This window comes from Fukomys damarensis, unplaced genomic scaffold (genome assembly GCF_012274545.1).
Source record: "Fukomys damarensis isolate Sample0158 unplaced genomic scaffold, DMR_v1.0_HiC HiC_scaffold_36, whole genome shotgun sequence".
Classification (NCBI taxonomy): domain Eukaryota; kingdom Metazoa; phylum Chordata; class Mammalia; order Rodentia; family Bathyergidae; genus Fukomys; species Fukomys damarensis.
This window is the reverse complement of record NW_022900948.1, coordinates 48,488,942-48,509,921: the sequence shown is the minus strand read 5'-3', so window position 1 is coordinate 48,509,921 and position 20,980 is coordinate 48,488,942. Positions and strand designations below refer to the sequence as shown.

Genomic DNA, 20,980 nt, shown 5'->3' with positions numbered 1-20,980 from the left:
ACGAGACAGGGCACGCTCTGCTTGGTGTCCTCCACACCAGAGGACTTTGTTTGGGAACTCCTGCGTGAATGGGGTCTTTGCCACCTGTGTGTGCCTGGTTCCCCTGGGCAGTGGGGGGAAACTCTTCCCTCAAGGGTGGCAGCCCCTGGTGCTTGGTGCTGTCTCCCCTGTGTGGGTTGTGGCTCAGGGAGGAGGTGCCCTTTCCTCCCCAACCCCGCTGTGTGGTTTTAATCCCCTTGCTGTGGCTCCTTGGGTGCCTCTCCCAGCCACCCTTACATGGCATCCCGCCAGCCTCCCCAGCCACGCCATGCCATGCCTACACCAGCATGGTCGCTGCCAGGGGTTTACCACGTGAGGATCCTGCGTGAGGAGAGGGCTGTGTCACCTGTCTCTATTACCTGCCGGCTAGAGGGAGCGGGAAGGCGAGGGTGGTCCCAGGTGGGCTACCTTGGGCATTTGCGTTTACCTCAGACTTGGGTTGAAGTCTCTCTAGTTCTTCATGGGCTTCCTTTGAGTTTTTGAAAATAAGATGACTTAACAAACAAAAGATCCACTGTTAGGTGAGCCAAAGGTCACTAGAGCATTTGTGTGGACCTGGCTTAGGCCTGTCACCTCTGAGTGCCCAGCGAAACAAAACGTACTCTGTTCCTGAAAATCGTTTAGTGCCGGCTGCCGCCATTCCTCCGGCAGTGGTGGGGCTGCCACCCCTGGCCTGGTCAGGCCTGCACAGGGTGTCTGGGGTGGAGAGGGTCCCAGGAAGAGCATGTGTCCCCTGGGGTCCCCTTGGGGCCTGTCTTCTCCCCTTTGTGCCACCCTGGGGAGCAAAGCACAGGGCTAATGTTGGCACCAGAATTCTGTGAGGGACTGGGGGACGAGAGGTTGTGGTGACACATGGGACACCTGGAGTGCTGTGAGGGTCACCCTGCAGAGGGCACTGTGGGCCGTGCTACCTGAGGCACAGCGAGATGGAGTCAATCAGGGTCACGTGGCAGAGGGACAGGCCCGAGTGTAGGTGTGGGTGACTCCAGAGCCCCCCAGGCTCACCTTTGTCCCTGAGGAGGGCACCTGGTGGGTGTGTGGTGGGCACTGGCTGGGACATGGGCACCAGGTATGCTCCTATGGGCAGGGAACAGGACACCCTGTGCCAGCTGCCAGCCGGTGGCCTTGGCCTCTGTGCTCCCCAGTGCTCTTCCCTACACACCTGCTTTCTTGTCTTCTTGACTGGGACAGAGCCACTGGGGTGAAAGGGACCAGGAGGTGCTCCCCACAGGGCCAGCTATCTGGGGAGGTGCCATCAGGGAGGCTGTGTAGGAGCTGAGCACTCTGGAGGAGGTGGAAAAGGTGGAACATGTCAGGGTGCTCCCTGCTGTCCCTGCCACCAGCTGCTCTGTGGCTAACCAGGGTCGGACGCCAGCCAGGCTCTGGGTGCCCTCCCTTCAGCTCAATGTGGCTGTGTGAGAGACCCTGGGAGGTTTGCTGAGAGGACCCTCCAGTCTGCAGTGTGCCCCCACCATGGTGCTGCGGGAGTGGCCCAGGCTAAGAGGGGTGGGAACTGGCCACTCTGGGAGGCACTTTCATCTTGTCCGTCACCTGTGATGCTTCAGCACAGACTAACAGGGTTGCATTAACCTCGACCTTAATGCTGTCCCCTGGGCACTGAGGTCACATCTGGTCTGGGCCAAATGGTGGGAGTGCAGAGGCCTGGTGCGGGGCTTGTGTCGGGGGTGAGCCCTTGCCCAGCACGCTGAGGCCCTGGGTTCCAGCACAGCCCCAGGGGAAAGTAGAGCGGGTTACCTTAGAGTCTGGCAGCACCTGGCCAGGTGTGCATGTGGGTGTGCGGGTTAAATTCGTCCCCAGGCCTGCGTGTCCCACACTTGTCACTTGAGCTTGCAGTGTATCCAAGAATACCTTTGCTCTGTGGGAAGGGCCTGTACTCCAAGAAGGTTCTGGGCCCCCACCCTACCCTGGCTCTGGGAGGCTGAAGAGGTCACAGCCGGGCTCAGGGCCTCAAACACAGTTCTCCCGTGTTCCTCTAACTCTTGGAGGCTCCTAGACCTTCACCGTAATCATTTCACAGGACTGATCGATGCTCAGGCACAAAGCGGACCTCCGTGGGCTTTCCATTAGCACGTGACAGGTAGCGTGGTAGAGGCTCAGTGGAGGTGTTTGATGGCAGAGCTGAAATGTGCTTTCGTCCACTGTGTAAAGCGTAATCATTTCACAAGTATTTTTAAGCCTGTGTTGCTGACAGCCCAGCTCCGGAGCAGAAGTGGGCAGTGAGAAGTGGCCCTGTGGTTTGGTTCCCTTCCTTGTGGAAGCCCGGCCTCCAGGGCCGCCCAGCTGGTGCCCTTTGACCCCATACTCCATGCAACCATCAAGTCACATTTACTCAGAGCACCCCCTCCATTGTGTGGTGGCCTGGACAGGTGGGAGAGGCCAGCAGGGAGGTGCTGCCGATGGGGCCCACATCCCAAAGCTAAGCCTTTTCAGCATTGTGCATTTGGTTTGGTAAAGTGGGCGGCTGTGTCCTTTGTGTGGCTGTGAATACCATCCATCTGCCGGGCTCTGCAGACTGCTGGCGCCCCCTCAGTGCCCATGGCGCCTGTGTAACCGAAGGTCTCCTTTCTGCCGCAGCCAGCTTTCACAAACGAAGGCACTGAGATGCCGGTGCCTGGTCAGGAGGCCTGGGCTGCGCAGAGGCCTCCTGACTGTGGCCTGTCTCCGTGGGTGACCTGCTGATTACAGGAGCTTAGGTGCTGAGGCAGTGGGACTGGGCTGTCCCCCAGCCGTGGTGGCACCATGGGCCGTGTGAGAACTTGAACTCGGGAGCTCTTCCGCCCCAGCCTTGCTGGGCAGTGAACAAAGCAGTTTGTCCTCTAGAGGGAGGGAGCTGATGCAGAGCAGAAACAGAACCAGAGGTGCCTGCAGAATGCAGGGCTGGCTAGGGAGAGCCCATGGGAGAGATTCCCATGGGGCTCAGCCTGGGGCCTGGAGTCTGTGGTCCGAAGGCCAAGAAGCCAGAGGACAGTTCCGGACAGGAGGGTGGTCTTGTATGCTGCTGTCCGGGGGCCGAGGGCAGAGCCGCAGGCTGTCATGGGCCTGGGTGCCGATGTTGGGAGCAGGTGGGCACCCCAGGCAGGAGGCAGCTGATGCTTCTGTCTGAGGTGGGCTCCGGGGAATGGCCCAGGCTGCTGAGGGTCCCAGGGAGGAAGTGCAGTTGAGGTCCTACAGCAGGTTTGGGTGGAGATGGAGCAGGGCGGGGGCCGAGGGACACCCGCTTTCCTGTCCTGCCCATGCCCCCCTGGCTGGCTTCCTTCTGTAGCCTGCTGTCCGGGAAACAGTGGCTCCGACTCGGAAGTCATCCTTCCTGATTCCGTGTCCTGTTTCTGTCATCCTGGGTGACCCACCAGCTCCATGGTCTGACCCTGCGTCCACTGCTGCCATGGGCCCAGACGGGGTCAGTGTGAGCTTGCAGCCGCAAGCAACCGCTCAGGTCTGGCCTGGCCTTGCTGGCCCCGGCAGGCCCCATGGCTCCTCCTCTGGTGCTACTCTGCCGTGACCCCTGCCCGGCCTGAGCACTCTGACAGAGACCTGATACGGCCCAACGGGACCCTGGCTGCGGCTGCTGTTCCTGTTCCCTCCGTGCCCGGGCTACAGCTTCAGCTGTTCACCATTGGGACGAGGGTGTCACACTGGTTACAAATCTGGGGAACTCTGAGGCTCTTTCTAAGACTGCATTCTTCCAGCTGATTCTGCCCACTGCACCCTGGGGAGTGTGCAGGAGATGAAGTCTCAGCTGTGGCCAGGACTCTGGGAGGGAGAGGGCTCCACATGCCCTGCGTGGTGCCGTGAATGTCCCTGAGGGCCTGGGCATCCCACCTTGCTCCTGGTGCCCACAGAGGTCAGCACCCTGGTTCTTGGAGCTATGGCAGAGGTGGGATCCCCAGCTCGCGGGGTAGGGGAGGCAGGATTGGCATCGTGCTCACCTTACTCTAGCCGGCTCTGCAGGTTAGGGAAGAGGTGATCGTCTGTGGTGTCTGAACTGGTGGAGACCCCAGAAGATAGAGGCCCAGGAGCCAGATCTGCTTGGTGTCCGGTGGTGTCCGGGGGCCCAGGACAGCGATGTTTCCTTATGACTGATGTATGCTTACGGAAAACCTGAGGACCAGAAGATCAGGACCCCATCGGCTGGGCATATCCTGGATACTACCTCCCCAATTTCTGGGTTGGTTTGTCAGTTTCAGTTGTTGCGAGAGTTTGTACTCGGGCTCCCCTGGAACAGGTTTTCACTTTTTTGCCCACTTTGTCAGCTGAAAGGTGTGTGGCCAGGTTGGGCACGTGCCTGTCATCCTAGCCCGCAGGAGGCTGAGGCAGGAGGATTGCTGTGTGAGTTTGAGGCCAGCCTGGGCTACATAGCAAGACCTATGTAAAAAAAAAAATTTTTTTTTAATTTAAACTAAAAAAAAAAAAAAAGAAAATGTGCAATAAGGCCGGGCATGTAGCTCAGTGGTAAAGTGCTTGCCTAACAGTTCAGAAGCCCTGGATTCCATCCATAAACTGAAAAAAAAGGGAAAAAAAGGTGCTGCAAAGGTGGGTGCAGCTGCGTCATGCAAGCTCCTGGAGGGCAATGGGAGCATGGGGGGTGGAGCCGGTTCTGTGGCGGGGGGGGGAATGCAAGCTCCTGGAGGGCAGTGGGAGCATGGGGGGTGGAGCCGGTTCTGTGGCGGGGGAGGGTGCCTGGGTCACTGGGGAAGAGTTGCCTGCAGAGCCCGCGGGATGGCATGAGGCGGCTCTGCCCGGCTCGCTGCCATCTGCCGTGCTAATTGGAGGGAGTATTAACTGTTCCCCCTCAGCTCTGTGCAATCCAAGACTCCAGGAAGTGTGACTTATGACCGAGGATTTGCTGAGTTTATTTTCCCATGTATTTAAAGTTGTACGCGGTGGTTTCAAGTAGAAGACTTTGGTCTTGGTTTGAAAGAGGTGTGTAGGGCCAGGGACGTAGCTCAGGGGCACTGCACCTGCCTTGCAAGCGCAAGGTCCTGAGTTCAATCAGTACCCGCCCCCAGAAAAAAAGGAAAAGAAAGGTGTGTCTGTTCCTCGCTGGTGCCAGCAATGGAATCCAGGGGCTTGCATACCAGGCAGGAGCTCCTTAGAGCTGTGTACCCAGCCCCAGTGCTGCCTGACTTGGGAAGGTATGTGAGCAGGTGTGGCAAGTGGCAGCAGGGTGACACCTGGCCTTCCTGATGGGACTGCGAGCCACATGGCCAGGGCTGGGGCAGGACACAGGTGAGCAGGGTCTGTTGGGTCCTGGTGACCACAGCTGTAAGCTCCGGAGGCAGCATGGTAAGGCGGCTGGAAGTCGTTTCGAGCTTCAGGCACTCGGCTGTGGGTACCTGAGCCCTGTGCTCCTGCGTCTTGTGCCCTCTGGTGGGCTTTGCTGTTTGAGTGAGCACCCTGTGGGCCTGGGGAAAGGCCCGGCAGGCCCCAGCCCGGGCAGTGAGTGTGAATCCCTGGGGCTGTGATGTCAGCGTCCTGGAGAAAGGCATCTTTTTCTGTAACCTTTGACCCTCCCTGTGTATGAAGTTCTGGGGACTGGTCCCAGGGGCTCTGGAGACGGGCATAGGCAAGTGGTATGCAGTCGTGTGACGCTCAGGCTGTGAATCAGTTAGAAGGAAGCCCTCCGGGTTACTCTCTAAGAGTGGGGCTGGAGGGCAGGGGGATTTCCTGCATCCCACCTACCTCTGGAAGTGTGCTGTGTGCTGTGCTGGAAGCTGCCTGAGGGCAGGGGCGGGGACAGGGACAGGGACGGGAGGCACCCTTCTGGCTGCCGTGCACTTGTGTCATGATCACCGAGAGAGGTGGCCAGGGTCACTTCCCTGGTGGAAGCCCCAGAGTGATCTCGGCACAAGAGCCTGGAAGAACGTGGACCTCAGCACCATGTGCAGAAGAGCCAGGGTCCGGTGCTGTCACAGGTTGGAGAGCTAGAAGGGACGGTTTGTGCCTGGGACAGTGCATGGCTGGGACCCCCATTCAGACAAAGAGACCAGACCAAGCCACAGGGCCGTGTACCCTAGGGTTGCTGTGTGACGTGCCTGTGGGAAGGCGTGTGCTCTGCAGAGAAGAGGGCAGTATGCTGGCCCAGAGTCCTGCATTTGGGGGCACTGTGGGGTGTTTATGGGGAAGTGCTGTCCCTGAGGTCACTGTAGGCATGTGTGAGACCTGATTGCTACAGAGCTGGGGGACATGAGGCGTTCTGTTTTTATCTGTTATTTATATGCTGGACAGTTTTCTATGATTAAAAGTTAAAGCCAGGATTTAGCTCAGTGGCGCAGCACCTGCCTCACAAGTGCAAGGTCCTAAGTTCGATCCCCAGTACTGGGAAAAAAAATTAAAAATGGGAGAAGACATGTAACGGTGCTCCTTTCCTGCTGCATCGGTGCGCACACTGTGAGTGTGTGGGGGCTGACTCGTCTCTGGGGCTTGCACCCACCCAACAGCTGCCTCTGTCCCCTGCACGTCAGCCATTGGGGTCACTGAAGTAGAAGCGGGCAGTGCGGCAGTGCGGGGCAGTTTACAAGTTCAGCAGGAACCGGCAGGCTCCGCTGTCCCCCATGGGGCAGGACACATCCAGCTTGGGGAGATTCGCTCCCCTGGCCTGCCACAGGGGAAGTGCCGCGTAGTGACCAGGTGGCCGCTGGCCGGGGCTAGCTGTCTGCCCGCCCAGCCGAAGGCACCCTGGGGTGGTGTGCAGTGCCCCATGCTGAAGGCCTCGCTCCTGCATTTCAGACTGGGCCGCCGCCATCCGCGTTGCTGTGCTGGATTGTGCAGAAGAAGAGAACCAGGAGGTGTGCCGCACCTATGACATCCACTTCTACCCCACCTTCCGGGTAAGGGGCCGCCCATCCTCGCCAGGGGCTTTTCTTGCCTGGAGCTTCACGGTGGTGTTTCTGCTGCTTCCATGTGTCCCTGGCCTGCGTCCCCGCAGGGCGCCCCCATCCACCCCACTGGGTCCCTGGACTCGCGCACCTCCCGGGCCCTGCAGCCTGCGGGGCCCATGCTGCACCTGAGCATGAGTCCCACCTGCAGGGTGCAGTGCCCGGCTCTACCCCCACCCTCCCATGGACCAGGTTGAACCCATTTCTCCCACTAGGGGGCGAAGGGAGCCCGGCCGTGCAGATCCACTGTGCCATCCATGTATGCATTTTGGCTGCATGGCTGCCGCCCGCTAGACAGTCTCTAGAAGCATGTGGTGCCTTTGGGGTCATTTCTGAGGAGCCCACAATGCCCAGCCTCACCCCCAAGGGCGGCTGTCCTGGGACCCTCCGGGATTGTGCCAGCTCCTGCTGCTCTGTGCCCAGCCAGCGTGCGCTGCCCTGCATGGTGCCAGGCCTATGGCCCTTTGGCCCTTGGAGCGCCTTCTCTTGCTTTCTTTTCCTAGTTTGGTGGCATCAGATGTTCTATTTTGTTTCTCCTTTTAGCCTCATGCAGGTCACACAGTATGGGCTGTGTGAACCGGGCTCTGGCGGACGGGCTGGGTGGTGGGCTCTGGGTAGCTTGTAAATCTGGATGCCAGCAGAGTCGCCCTGCGTGTCGGTGTCTGGGCTGCCCAGGTCTTGCAGGTGTGGACACACCCTTGGGTGCAGTATCCCCTGTGCCAAGGCCCCAGCCAGCCCGGGAGGAACTGCTGGAGGCTCGTGGTGTGGTGTCCCTGTGGCCAAGATGCCTGATAGTGCTATTTGTCTGTTTTCTTTTCCGACCACTCATCATTGCTTTGCCGAGTCCTTTGCAAATCCTTGTTGCTGACCCTTTCTGGGCGGGGTTTGGAGGTCACTGCCCAGTTCGTGGCTTGTCCTTCCCTGTCTCGAATGTGCCTTTGGCAGAAACATTCCCAAATCTAGAGTAAAATCCCATCTCGCCTCTGACACTTGGCAGCGACTTGTGCTGCCTGTAAATCGCCTGTGGTCTCAGCCTCTGTGTTTGAATCCACAGCCCCATCGTTAGAAAATGTAAATAACAGGTCCTGGTGGGTGTTCACGCAGCCCCTTGTGGACCTGGCAGGGATGCTGTGTCCACAGAGACACAAAGAAGCATGGCTCATCCCCGTCCCTCAGAACCCTGGTGCCCAGGCACTGGTTGTGTTACTGTTCTTTTTGTTTTTTGGGTTTTTTTTTTTTTGGTACGAGGGATCGAACTCCAGTCCTTGTGCTTGTGAGGCGGGTGCCGGAACCACTGAGCTACATCCCCGGCCCAGTGGTCCTGTTATTGAGGGTTGAGCATGTGCACACCTCCTCTCCAGCTGGTGCTTATTTGTGGTGTTTTCTCTCTAGTATTTTAAAGCGTTTACGAAGGAGTTTACAACGGGAGAAAACTTCAGAGGTAAGGACCGGAAGCACCTTACTGTCACCCCTTCACTAGGCCAACTTGCCTCAAAGCAGACAGGGCCCTCTGCATGTTGGTTCTGTAAGGAGTTCAGCCCCGAATAGTTTGAGCAAGGATTTCCTTCAGTTCTCATTGTGTGCTTCGCCTTTCTTGGGAAATGGAGTAGTGAAATTTTTCTTTTGAACTTGTTTGTGGGGGGAGTATTGGGACTGTCACACTGAGCTATATCCTCAGCCTTTTTTTCTTATTTCTATTTTGGGACAGGGTCTCACTAAGTCACTAAGTTGTGTAGGCTGGGCTCAAACTTGGAGTCATCTTGCCTCAGCCTCCCAGGTGGAAGTGCTAGGATGACAGGCACGTACCGACACATCCAGCTTCAAAGTAAAAAAGGTCTTTTTTTTTTTTTTTTTCGTACCAGGGATCAAACTCAGGACCTTGTGCTTGTGAGGCAGGCAGTGGCACCACTGAGCTAAATTCCTGGCCCATAAAGTAAATTTTTTATTGAAAAAAAAAATTTTTTTTGAGACAGGTCTTACTCTGTATATGTAGTTCAGATTGGCCTCGAACTCACTGTGTAGCCCACACAGATCTCCTGCCTCAGCCTCCGGTGTGCTAGGATTACAGGTGTACACCGCCAGTCTGGCTGAAAAAATGTTTGGAGAAGTGCATGAACAACTTGGGTGACCAGACAGACTTTTGGGAGCGAGCCCGGCAAGCAGTGCCCCGTCAAGGCCAGGAGAGGGGCCGGTGCCTTGGGCACTGGCAGTGTCCGGCCCTCCAGGGTTCCCGCAGCTGACTTCACCCTCCCGCTGTGGGCCCTGGGTGGGGAGGCTGCTGGGCTATGACCGGCTGCTCTTGGCAGGGCCCGACAGGGAGCTCCGCACGGTCAGGCACACCATGATCGACTTCCTGCAGAACCACACAGATGGCAGCTGGCCACCAGCCTGCCCGGCCCTGGATCCGACCCCGTGAGTAGCGACGGCTGTCCCCACGCTGTCCCCACTGTGAGTGCAGGTGGTGTGTGATGTGTGTATGGTCCATGTTTGAGTGTGACACGTGTGCTGGCATGTGGTGCAGCTCACAGTCACCGAGCCCCCTGAGAGCTGCTCTTCTCTCCTGCAAGGCCCAGGGACATCCTCGCCCTCCTCGGCAGCCGCAGGGGCCATTATGTGGCTGTGCTGTTTGAAAGCAACAGCTCCTATGTGGGACGAGAGGTACTGGCTGCTGCTGCAGGTGATGGGAGTGTGGGTGGGCGGCGGCCATGCCTGATGCACGGGTTTGGGGTCCCAGTTTCCATCTTCCCATGGAGTCACAGGCCCCTGGCAATGAGCCACTGTCTTTGGTGAGAGCAGCAAGGCTTTCCTCGGTGCACAGGTGATCTTGGACCTGATTCCCTATGAGAACATCGTGGTAAGCAGAGTGCTGAACGGGGACAGGGCTGTGCTGGAGAAGCTCGGCGTGGCTGCGGTGCCTTCCTGCTACCTGATCCACCCCAATGGCTCCCATGGGCTGATTCATGTGTAAGTATGGGCATGGCATGGGTGGGGTGGGGACACACACTCCCAGCTCCCTGGAGCCAGGACCAGGAGAGTCCCAGGCTGAGTCCGAGGGAGCCCTGGGCCTGTGCTGCCTCTCGGCTTTATTTTGATGCAGCCCAGAGTACTCACAGTTTTGGCTGGGTTTTCCAGGGTTTCTAGATAGCAAACTCATGCCCAGAGTGGCCCGTGGTCCCCCTGGGCCTGCCTGACCCCGTAAGAGGGTACCTTGTGTGACCTTTGCCTTGCAGCCCGGTAGGGCTGGGGAAGGGGGAATGGAAGGGCTGTAGGGCGAGGTCTGTGCACCCAGCCTGTCCGGCCACCCCTTCCAGCCACCACCCAGGTCTTGGGTCCACGGCAGCATCGGGATGTGCTGACTCAGCAGCACATGCGTGGCAGTTCTTGGGGCACCGTCTGGCACTCCATGAAGTGATAACATGTGTGTCCTGCCCTGAAACTCCGGTTCTCTAGGTGTCTGTGCTGTGGAAAAAGCACAGCCTCAGACACCTTGCGGAGGTGGCCCCCGCAGTGCAGCATCAGGGGAGCCCGTGTCCGCCTCCCAGCACAGGGCCCTGCTGGCCTGTGCTCACTTCAGAAGTGAGTGCCAGCTCTGGGAGCCCTGCGTTCCATTCCGCGGCTTCCTCAGCCTGTGACCTCAGCCAGCAGTGGGATCTGCAGGGGATCAGGGGGGCTCCTGTTCCCCGTGGCCGCCAGATGCCTGCTGAGCAGGCAGATTGCAGGCTGTCAGTAGGGGGCTCAGGCTATGTGGGGATCACAGTGGGGCAAAGCTCATCTTGGCAGGTGCTCAAACCAGCTTTGCAGATATCTTAGGGTCCGGCCAGGAGACAACCACCCAGCGATCAGCTGTGGGTCCGGGGGAAGGGTCCCATGTTGCCACTGCCACCTCTTCGCACAGCCCCGCCACATGCCCCAGTCGATGGGGTGGGGGCTGGAGCGCTTCCCTAGGCGGGGACAGACGCCCTTGTGATGTGCTGGGAAAGACCAACCGCTCCCCAGCCCTCAGACACCCCAACTCTCCTCTCCTTCCCCACAGTGCGAAGCCTCTCCGATCCTTTTTTTCCTCTTATTTGAAGTCATTGCCACATGTGAGGAAAAAATCACTTTCCCTGCCCGAAAAGCCTAACAAAGAAGAAAGCCCAGAAGTTGTGGTTTGGAGAGAATTTGACAGGTAAGTGTCCCTTGAGCCGAGTGTCTGCCCCCATGGCCGGCTGCCACCCTGGAAACCCCAGGGGAGGGGCAGGCCTACAGTGCTGGGTGGGCGGCTCCTGACTCCTGTCCCCCAGGGCCAAGCTGTACACAGCCGACCTGGAGTCGGGGCTGCACTACCTGCTGCGGGGGGAGCTGGCCGCCCATAGGTCTCTGGCCGGAGCCGAGCTGAAGACCCTCCGGGACTTCGTGACGATCGTCGCCAAGGTGCGGGGGCCCTGGCCGAGGGCGCGACGCCATGGGGTTCAGCGAGATAGATACCCCTTCTTCTGGCGACCCAGGCCCGCACAGGTGCCCCGTGTGCCCAGCTGGGGTGCTCTGAGGGCCCTGGAGTGGGTGCAGAGGTGTCAAGGGAGGGGTTCTGGGCCTTCACGCACCGCACAAGGGCCTGAGTCCACTGGGGGTGAGCAAGGGATGGTCTCGGGCTGGGCATGGCCCTGGGGAGCTCCGCCCTGTGGGGAGGGAGCTAGGGGCTCGCGGTCCTGCACAGGCCATGCAGGGAAAGCCTTACAGGACTTGGAGTGGAGGGAGGAGGCTGGGCAGCGCTCGCTCAGGCACCTCGGAGGATGGCCTGGCCACCCTCCAGCTTCCTGGTGGGCTGTTTGTGGAGCCAGCAGGTGCTCCAGAGAGCGGGCGGTGTTGGCATCATGGGGCCCCGGGTGCACAGTCACAGCTTCCTGTCCCCACTGGGCCGAGAGCACATTGCTGGTCAGGTGGGGAGAGGCGGTCCATCCGCTGCCCTGGGCCAGCCTGGCCTGGGCTGGGGCCCTCTGACCTCTGACCTCTGGGACCTCCGACCTGCACCTGGCCCTCTGCTCCTGCTGCTGGTTACAGGAGAAGCCGCAAAGTCCCCTGTGGACAGCAGTGGCTCTGTGTTTGGTGCTGTTTTGAACCACAGAGGAAAAAAACATGTCTTGGGGAATAGTGAGCCATGCAGTCAGGGTTGGGAATGTGTGGGCCTGGTCAAGTTCAGGGAGGAGAGGAGTCTGCAGGCTTCCCTCTTTCCCAATAGCGCCCTGCTGGCCTGTCCGTGCTGCTGTCACAAGCAGCGTGGCTGGGTCTGGGACCCTCCCTCCCTTGGCCCATCCTGCTGACTGTGGCACTTTAGGCTTAACCCGCATGAGGGTAGCTGCTTCCTGAGGCAGGACAATGCGTTCCTCTGAGTAGTTGTTCTAAAGTTTGCACAGTGTCTAAAGACAAATTTAATTTTGGCAAATCCATAATGACACTTTATACCCACATAGACAAAACTGCACATTTAGCTTTGTTAGAAATAACATTGTTTTTGGCCCCTTGTCAGTGGGCTGCAGCCTGGATGGAAGGTCCCCATGGCAGCCGTGGTTCCGTGGCAGTGAGCACGGGGCATCAGGTCGCAGCTCCTCAGAGCAGACAGAGCGGGCTGCACACCTCAGTGGATGGGCAGCAGTTTTATGGCTGGGCGAGGAAGCTGGGGTGGGGGCAGGCTGTGCTGTCAGAGGCCAGTGGGCCCGACCATTGTGATGACCTGTAGTCTCACTGCAGTGGCTGCCTGGTGTCAGTGGGCACAGGGCAGGGTGCTGGCCAGGTGTCTGCCCTCAGGGCTTCCTTTCCCACCTCCTGCTGGAGGAGTTGTGGTTCATGGAGCCCCGTCCTGGGGGAGCCCAAGTCCAGTCCGTTTCTGGAGGCTACGTGGGGCTGGGCGTCTGCCGGGGTTCAGCTGCCCCCGTGGACTCCCAAGCGAGCCCAACAGCTTCTCAGGGAGGGTCCTCCTCACACAGCTGTTTCCTGGCCGGCCACCCGTCAGGAAGCTCCTGGTGACGCTGCAGGAGTGGCTGGCCACCCTCCCTCTGGACAGGATCCCCTACAATGCTGTCCTGGACCTGGTCAACAACAAAATGCGGGTGAGCCCAGCCCCACGTGTGCAGTGGTCCCTGCCTAGCCCACGCTCTCCTCCTGGGCTCAGGACTGAGTCTGCAGGGGCGACAGGGAGCCATACCTGCCCATATGTCATCCTTGGCCTGGCTGCCAGCCCTCACTGCCCCTGTCTGGGCAACAGCCTGCATCCCCTCACCTGGGCTCAGCAGCTCCCTGGGAGAAGGGTCTTCTCAGGCACGTGTCAGGGCTCCGTGCCTGGTTTGTTCTTCCTCGGGAATCGCCTGTCACACCAGAAGGGGCTCGGTGTTGGGAAGGAAACCCCAGCTCTGATGGGGACTCTGTCCCACTGTCATTTTGCCTGAGCTCTGCCTTGAGCAGGTGCCATGCCTCCCACCCTAGGGCCTCTTCCCCTCAGGGTGAGGGAGGCCGCATCCCAGCCTGGCTTCTCAGGAGCCTGGGGTTGTCTCTGTGGTGACCGTCTCCCCAGGCGCTGCTCCTGAGCTTGCTGATGGAGTGCGCCCGCTCCCTGCCGCTGGCCGAGGACCCGCGCTGCGCAGTGCTTTTACTGCCATTGCTCTTGCTCGCAGTGCTTCTCATAATTCAGCCTAACTGAGGAAAAGGTGGTTCTTGCCTGCGCTCCAGGGCTGGCATACCGAGACACAGGGAGTCCATCCCTCCTGCCCAGGGCCTGAGAGGACGGCCCGCCTTCTGTGTTCAGAGAGAGCTTTAGTAGGCAGACTTTGCCTTCTCACTTTGCCTGGTGTTCGTCTAGGCTGCTGGGCGAGAGGTGCGATCTCCGGTGCCGGGAAGGGCTTTGAGAGTCACAGGTCCTCAGCACCTGCCGCCACCCAGCCAGGACGAGGGCATCCAAAGTCGGTCTGCCTCTCCCTGTAGCCTCCTGTTCTTTTTTCCCCAGATTTCCGGAATCTTCCTCCCCAGCCGAGTGAGGTGGGTGGGGTGTCAAGGAAGCCGCCCCGAGCTGAGGGGCTACCCGTGCTCCCTCTGGAAGCTCTTCCACACCCTGACGGTCCAGGCCTCCACCCAGCCGGATGCGCTGGCCGGCACAGGTGAGCAGCACGGGTGGCGCAGTGTCCTTCCTCTGTGCTGCGCCTGCCTGTGGCTGTGTGCACTGTACACCTCTTCAGTCCAGGCTCCCACAGGACAGGACACTGGCCAGGAACTGCCCTTGGGAAAAGAGAGGAATAAGCGAGCCTGTCGGCGGTGTGTCAGCTCCCTGCTGCTGTGTGACAGCACTGTGAGTGGAGCAGCCTTCTCTGTCTGGGTCAGGAGCCCGCTTCGGGACTGACGGGTCTACACCAGGACCCGGCCAGCCAGTCCTGTGCCAGGGCAGGGCACCCTGCTCCTGCAGCCTCAGCTCATCGGAAGCATGTCACAGGCCCACTCCTGCCTGGGTACCCCAAGTGTGGGGCGCCAGGCCCAGCCCCAGAACTGCCCGGCTCAGCAGGAGATCAAGGTTGAGGCCAGCCTGGGACGGGGATCTCTGTACTTCTCATTCATCTTCCCACCTAATAGCACTAACGGGAGGCCAGAGCATAGTCGGTGACTCACACACCGCCAGCAGCTGTTCAGTGGCATCGTGAATCCTTGACAGGGCCTTTACCCACAATGCACTCTGCTTGCTCCAAGCCTGGGGGATGCTGGGTCCCACTTTGCTGCCACCCTCAGCTGGCCCAGCTTCCCACCAGGCAAGTGGGTCAGAAGAGGCGTCCAGAGCAGCCCAGATTCTGGGCCTGCAGCGGGAGAGGAGCTGGGGGCCAGACTGAGAAGGGAGGGAGCAGTGCCCCTTCCCTGAGGGAAGCAGATGGGAGGGAGTGTGGGGAGCAGCAGCGCCCTGCGTCCAGCCCCTGGCCGGCGCCTGGGGAAAGGAGGAGCTCACACTTCACTCTTGGGCCCGTGCACATCCGCGTGTGCACACACGGACACACACGCGAGGAGAGGTGCCTGGGGCTGGTGCTGTGCCAGCCTGGACGCCAGGTCGCTGACTTCAAGGGCAGCAGTGCCAGAGCCTGCTGTCAGGCACGGCGCTCTTCCCCCAGCGGAGTCTTGTGCCCAAGGAATTAGGTCAGGACTGTGCGGATTAAGTCTTGGAGGTTTTCTTTCCTTACTGCACGCTAAACCCCATCCGCCAAAGAGCAGTCGCGCTAATCCTCCCCAGGTAGGGTTTATGGTTCTTGCCCACTTCAGAGATTAGGGTCCAGGTTGTGGGCTCTTGGGGAGGCCCCAGGCCCAAGCCAGAGTGCGTGGCAGAGGTACCGGGGTCAGGCAGCCGGCGCTTCCGCCACACGGAGGACCCACTGGGGCCTCCCGGAGCGCCTGTGCTATCACTGTGCTGCCCTCTGGTGCTGGCACGAGACCCACACTCCAGGCCCCTTAGCTCCTTGGGAGCATCGTGCTGTGAGCCGGTGCTGTGCCTTTCTGCTCAGGGTGCCCGATTCGCACCCCACCTCCGTGTAGGAGGTGGAGCCCTTTACGCTACCCCCACTCTGCTTTTTCTTTTTCACTGTGAGACTGGGTCTTGCTCAGTCACTGTCTGTCCCATACTGGGCTCAAAGTTTGAATCCTCCTATCACCCTTGCAGAGTGCTGGGATCACAGGCCCTGGCCACCTGCTACCCCTTGCAGCTTAGGCAAGTTCTGTGGGTCTCAGAGCCTGGTGGCCCAATCTAAGAAATCCCTTGGGGTTAGGCCACTATGGCCAGGAGGCTGAGGCAGGACTGCTGAGGGACTGGCGGGTGGGATTCACACCCACAGGCTACACTGTCTGAGCCCTGGGGCTCCTCCAGCTTGTCCCCATGCCAGCACTGTGCTCCTGTCTGGAGTGGGCACCGTGGAGCAGCCCTCGGTGCCCTTGGGGGCCTGGCAGTGTCAGTGCATGGTCCCAGCGGCTCCCCTCCCCAGGGTTTGAGGAGGACCCGCAGGCCGTGCTACAGTCCATGCGCAGCTACATGCGGACCTTTTTTGGCTGCCGGGAGTGCGGCCAGCACTTCGAGGAGATGGCCGCGGAGTCCCTGGACACTGTGAAGACTGCGGACCAGGCTGTGCTCTGGCTCTGGAGGAGGCACAATGCCGTGAACAGCCGCCTGGCAGGTAAGCAATGTTAACCCTGGGAAGGGACAGGAGGCCGGCAGCAGTGGCACCCCCAGCACCTCCTGCCACAGCCTGCTGTGTGTAGCTGGTGGTCTCTCTCAGTCCCACATCTTTGCTCTCCCTGTTGTCACTCTGGGGTCTTTCTGCCCTGGACATACCCTCTGGTTGCCTGCTGGACCCCCAAATAATTTTGACACTGGAAAACTTAGGACTGAATAGTTCTTCAGCTAGGTGTGGTGGTACATGCCTATCATACCAGCATTCAGGAGGTTGAGGCAGGAAAATCTCTGTAAGTTCAAAGTCAACCCAAATGGCATAGGGAGACCCTGTCTCAAAAAAAAAAAAGAAAAGTTTTTCTCTTTTTTTTGGTACCAAGGCTTGAACTCAGGACCTTGTGCTTGTGAGGCAGACAGTGGAACCACTGAGCTATATCCTTGGCAATAATAATTAGTTCTCATAAAGAATTTTAATATCCACCCCCCACCCACCGCACCAGGGATTGAACTCAGGACCTCACCCTTACCAGGCAGGTGTGGCACCACTGAGCTACATCCCAAGCTCAAGAATTGAAATATCTTTTCAATCTATTTTCAGACTGCAGTGGTACCTCAGTTCATAAATTCCTTCCGTTATTTTGGTCACAAACTGGATTGGGCGAGAAGTGAGTCAGATTTCCGCATAACCTTGACATTGAACGCCACTGTTGAATTTGACTCCCTTGAGTTTGTGACTAGGATCCTGGAAAGAATTAAGTTGGTGAACCAAAGTACCACTGTATAAAGAAAGCCTCTCAGAGGTTTTGTTTTAAAAAACTAAATGGGGCCTGGCTTGGTGGCCCTTACCTGTAACCGCAGGTACTTGGGAAGATGAGGCAGTAGGACTGAAAGTCTGAGCCCAGCCGAACACCTTACTGAGAGCTTGTCACTGAACTGAGGGTATAACTCGGTGTTGGAGCCCTTGCCTAGCACGTGCAAGGGCCTGGATTCTATCCCTAGGACCAAGGAGGGGAAAACGTGTGTGTGTGTGTGTGTGTGTGTGTGTGTGTGTGTGTGTGTGTGTGTGTGTGTGTGTGTGTGTGTGTGTGTGTGTGTGTGTGTGTGTGTGTGTGTGTGTGTGTGTGTGTGTGTGTGTGTGTGTGTGTGTGTGCGTGCGCGCGCGGAAAAAATAAAAAAGCTAAATAGGTCACAAACATTTTCTTACAGTTAAGTAATTCGAACTATTCCAAAATCAATGGCAGATTAAAATTAGGCTTAAAAATAATTCCACTGAGAAATAAATTTAATAGAGATGAATGGTAAAACGCCACTAGACTCCTGGTCTCCGTTTAATCCCTGTATTATAAAACATATTACAGCTAAAGCACTAAAGAAAATTGGTTCTTTGCACGGAGAACTGCCTCACCCCTGTGTCTGGGATTTGCTGTCCCTATTCCGCTGAGTCTCAAGGCTATGCCTGTGGCCTCCTGAGGCAAAGTACGGGTGTCCCCCGCCCCCGTCCCCGAGAGGTCTTCCTGGGCCTGTGGGTTTGGGAACCCTGAGTTCTGGCTGTGCCTTCGGCCCAGGGCCACCCAGGCCTAGGGGTGTCTCACCATGTCCACGCTGCTCTCCGCCCAGCAGCCCTTCCTGCTATTGTCCTGACACAGCGCCCAGCGCCAGACATGTCCAGCCGTCAAGGGCCAGGCCCATCTGGCCCTGCATGGAGCCCTGTTCAGGCTGTGAGATGGCTCCTCCCCAGTGCCACGTCCTGGGAGGGAGGGGACAGCAACAGGCCCAGGCAGTGGGTCCAAAACCACCCAGAGCCAAGCTGTGGGGTCGCTCTGGCCTGGACAGCAGAGTGGCCAAGTGCAGGGCTGTCCATGCCTGCCAGAGGTGCTGGCTAGGTTTATGACCCGAGTCCCAGGTGCACCTAGGGCGATTCTGGGCCTTGGAGCCAGGCCTGCATCTGGCGCTGGTGTGGCTCAGTGCATCTGGCTGTGGCTTGCAGCCCCCCAAGTTGCTGCGGAGCCCTCATGGGACCAGGGGGGCCACAACATCTGTGGATGGCGTCCCAGCAGCCAGAGCAGTGGGGCCTGAGGCGGGGGAGGAGGCTGGGGGCATTCACTGGGTGGTGGTGTGGGGCCTCTCCTGGGTTGGAGGCTGCACAGGAAGTGTGGTGCCTCGGGGGGACACTGGAGGCCAAGTGCAAGCGGGTGGAGGGCAGCCTGGGGCGTGGAGCAGGGGCCTTTCCTCAAGGTGACCTGTCCCTTCCTCCTAGGCCAACTGAGCGAGGACCCCAAGTTCCCAAAGGTTCCATGGCCCACCCCAGACCTCTGCCCCGCCTGCCATGAGGAGATCAAGGGCCTGGACAGCTGGCAGGAGGGCCAAGTGCTGGCATTCCTGAAGCAGCACTACGGCAGCAGCAACCTGATAGACACGTACTCGGTGGACCTGGGGGACACCGGGGATGGCAGAGGGGAACAGGACGCATCAAGCCTCCGGCTGCCCCAGGAGCCGGGCCTCAGGACTGGCCTCTCTGGGAGCCCACACTACCGGCTGGACGCACGAGCCCAGAGTCCCCGGGGCCCCCGGGTGCGTGAGGAGGCCGAGGCAGCTGCGCCTTTCCTGGGCATCGGCTTCTCCAGCCTGGACATGAGCCTCTGTGTGGTGCTGTACGTGGCCTCCTCCCTGTTCCTGATGCTCATGTATTTCTTCTTCCGTGTGCGGTCCAAGCGGTGGAAAGTTCGGCTCTACCACCCTGCCGTGTAGTGCCCTCCTGCCAGGGGCCAGGGCTGCGGGCGGCAGAGGAGCCTGGACCACCCTGCTCACCTCCCCGCACCCCTGCAGCTTTAATGTTCATGATCAGGGATTGGGCCTGGACCCGCCATGTGGCCTGCTGTGTCCTATGGCAACGCTGTCTCTGGCACCTGTCCGTGGCCCCTGTGCTCCACGCCCCAGCCTTCTGCGCATCCCTTGTGAGGAAGGGAGGAACAGAGAGACCCACTGGCGCTCCACTGAGACTCCTTCAGGGCTGGCTTTGTGCTCGGAAAGTCCCTGGAGGTGGCTGTGTGGCAACATGGCAGAACCGCAGCACAGTGGCCTTTTCTGGTGCCTCAAAGCAGATGCAATGCAGACCTGGCTTTGCCATCGATGCCTTGCGCTGCTTGGCTGTTCCTGCATGAGCTGTGGCCGTGGGCACTCAGGTGCAGAGGCAGAGGAGGCCTGTAGGACCCGGGAGTTTTGTGGCTTTGCTTTCTCTCAGAATTGACCCCAGGGCTGTGGACAGAAAACTTGGGCTTGGAAGAGCCAGGGGGGTGGCATTGCCTTGTTTATCTGGTGGCAGAGGCATGAGGGCCACCCCAGTGTGGCTGACAGGGTCTGTGTGGGCACAGTCCCCAGGAGACCTGCAGGGCACCCCCTTTGTGTTCTGGGTTCCTCCTCCATCCTGAGCCCCAGGAGGCCCCAGCAGGGGAGAAGGTCCCCCCAGGCCGGCCTCCATGCGGACTCTTTGACCCCTAATAGTTTGAACACGTTTGTGAAACCCAGAGCAACTCATTGGTAAGTTTGCCTCTGCAATTGCTTCTCGGCCTTTTGGCTAAGATCAAGTGAAGTTTGCCTCTGCAGACTTCCACAGAGCAAAACACACATTCCCAGGACTCCTGTTGGACCTTCTGTGCCCGTGGCTTGTCCCACAAGCTTCCTTGGGGGGGTTAGTGGGTTACACGCAAACGCATGCCCGCCTGTGTGCACCTGCGCACGTGTGTGACCAGGACAGTTGTAAATATTTCTCCACTGTCTGTTTTATATTTTACTTCCATATTTCCTAAAGACGGTCACGTGGGTGTCGTTAAGCGCCTGTAACACTGCTGTCCTTGCTGCTGCGTGAGACACATGGACAGCTGTCGCTGGCCTGGCCTCCCCAATAGCCAGGGGGAAGCAGGAGGAGGAGGAGCAGGGAGCTGCTGCCCAGGGCGAGGGCGAGGGGCCTGGCTGCTGCCTACTTGCTTCCTGTTTGATGCTCTCTAATCCCTAGGGCCCTTTGTTGTGGACTGCTGTTTTGTGCCCGGGTTACTGAAGGCAGCGAGCCCCACAGGCAGTGAGCCGCCCCGGCAGATGAGTCTTTCCCAGGGAAGTGGGTTCTTGCGCCCCGCGGGGCTGACCTTGCAGTTGGGGGCACCCCTCCCAGGGCTCACTGTGGGCAGGGCAGGGTCTGGCCCAGTCCCCTGTACCTCTCCTGGGCTCACACAAGGTGTTTCCTGAAGTTTTAAGTATTGTGAGACTAATGATATAATAGTTCGGTAATTTAAATGTTTATTTATTTTTAATGCAAAGATTTTGATTAAAAAGCCAATTGACATGGAAATGTTAGTGAAATTTCTTACCTGCAAAGAAAGTGGACATTTTGTATTTAAGTAAACTATAATTGTGCACATTTTAAGAATAAAGAAAACATCTGAAGAAATTGTCGTGGTTTTTTGGAAGCAGGAGCCGCACCACTGTACAGGTGAAGCTGTGGCCCGAGTCCCTCTTCCAGTCCTGGCTGCAGGTCTGGAATGTGGAATTTCTCAGACTCCTGGAGCTGATCTGGACCGGGACTGATTCGGGGACAGCACCCCGAATTAACTTAAAAGCGTGGCAGAGGCGCCCTGCCTGGGCACCCTCCCTTTGTGGCAGTGCTGCAGCTGGGGCCCCGGCCTCCCCACCTCCCAGGCGGCTCAGCCCAGGCCTAAGCTCGGGCTCTGGAGTCCTGCGCAGCTTCTGTTTGACCGAGGCAGGAGTCGGGGTGAGAGATGGCTGGCCTGAGCCGGAGCTAGCGGAAGCCGGGGCCTTTGTCTGCAGGAGCGGCCTCTGGGTGCCAGCGCACTCGCCGGCTGCGGGGCGCTGCTTCCAGGCGACAGCAGCC

General features: G+C 58.9%; 1 protein-coding gene across 1 annotated transcript; it reads left to right on the top strand.

Moving 5' to 3' along the window:
- The first annotated feature begins 4,699 nt into the window (after nucleotides 1-4,699).
- Qsox2 (quiescin sulfhydryl oxidase 2) lies at nucleotides 4,700-20,501 on the top strand. The gene is made up of 12 exons (XM_010608973.3): nucleotides 4,700-4,832; nucleotides 6,787-6,887; nucleotides 8,328-8,376; nucleotides 9,242-9,347; nucleotides 9,503-9,593; nucleotides 9,754-9,899; nucleotides 10,969-11,103; nucleotides 11,219-11,348; nucleotides 12,899-13,021; nucleotides 13,912-14,062; nucleotides 15,914-16,102; nucleotides 18,356-20,501. Exons 1-12 carry the CDS (start codon nucleotides 4,700-4,702, stop codon nucleotides 18,844-18,846), a joined length of 1,845 nt encoding a protein of 614 aa, XP_010607275.1. The 3' UTR covers nucleotides 18,847-20,501.
- Nucleotides 20,502-20,980: the final 479 nt, after the last annotated feature.

What these genes read in the sequence shown, in the direction of transcription:
- Qsox2 (XM_010608973.3), top strand. Translation starts at nt 4,700, where the DNA reads ATGGGGGGTGGAGCCGGTTCTGTGGCGGGGGAGGGTGCCTGGGTCACT. An exon ending in GCTCCTATGTGGGACGAGAG is followed by an intron (nt 9,594 to 9,753) that starts GTACTGGCTGCT and finishes CTCGGTGCACAG; the next exon opens with GTGATCTTGGACCTGATTCC. An exon ending in TCGTGACGATCGTCGCCAAG is followed by an intron (nt 11,349 to 12,898) that starts GTGCGGGGGCCC and finishes CTCCTCACACAG; the next exon opens with CTGTTTCCTGGCCGGCCACC.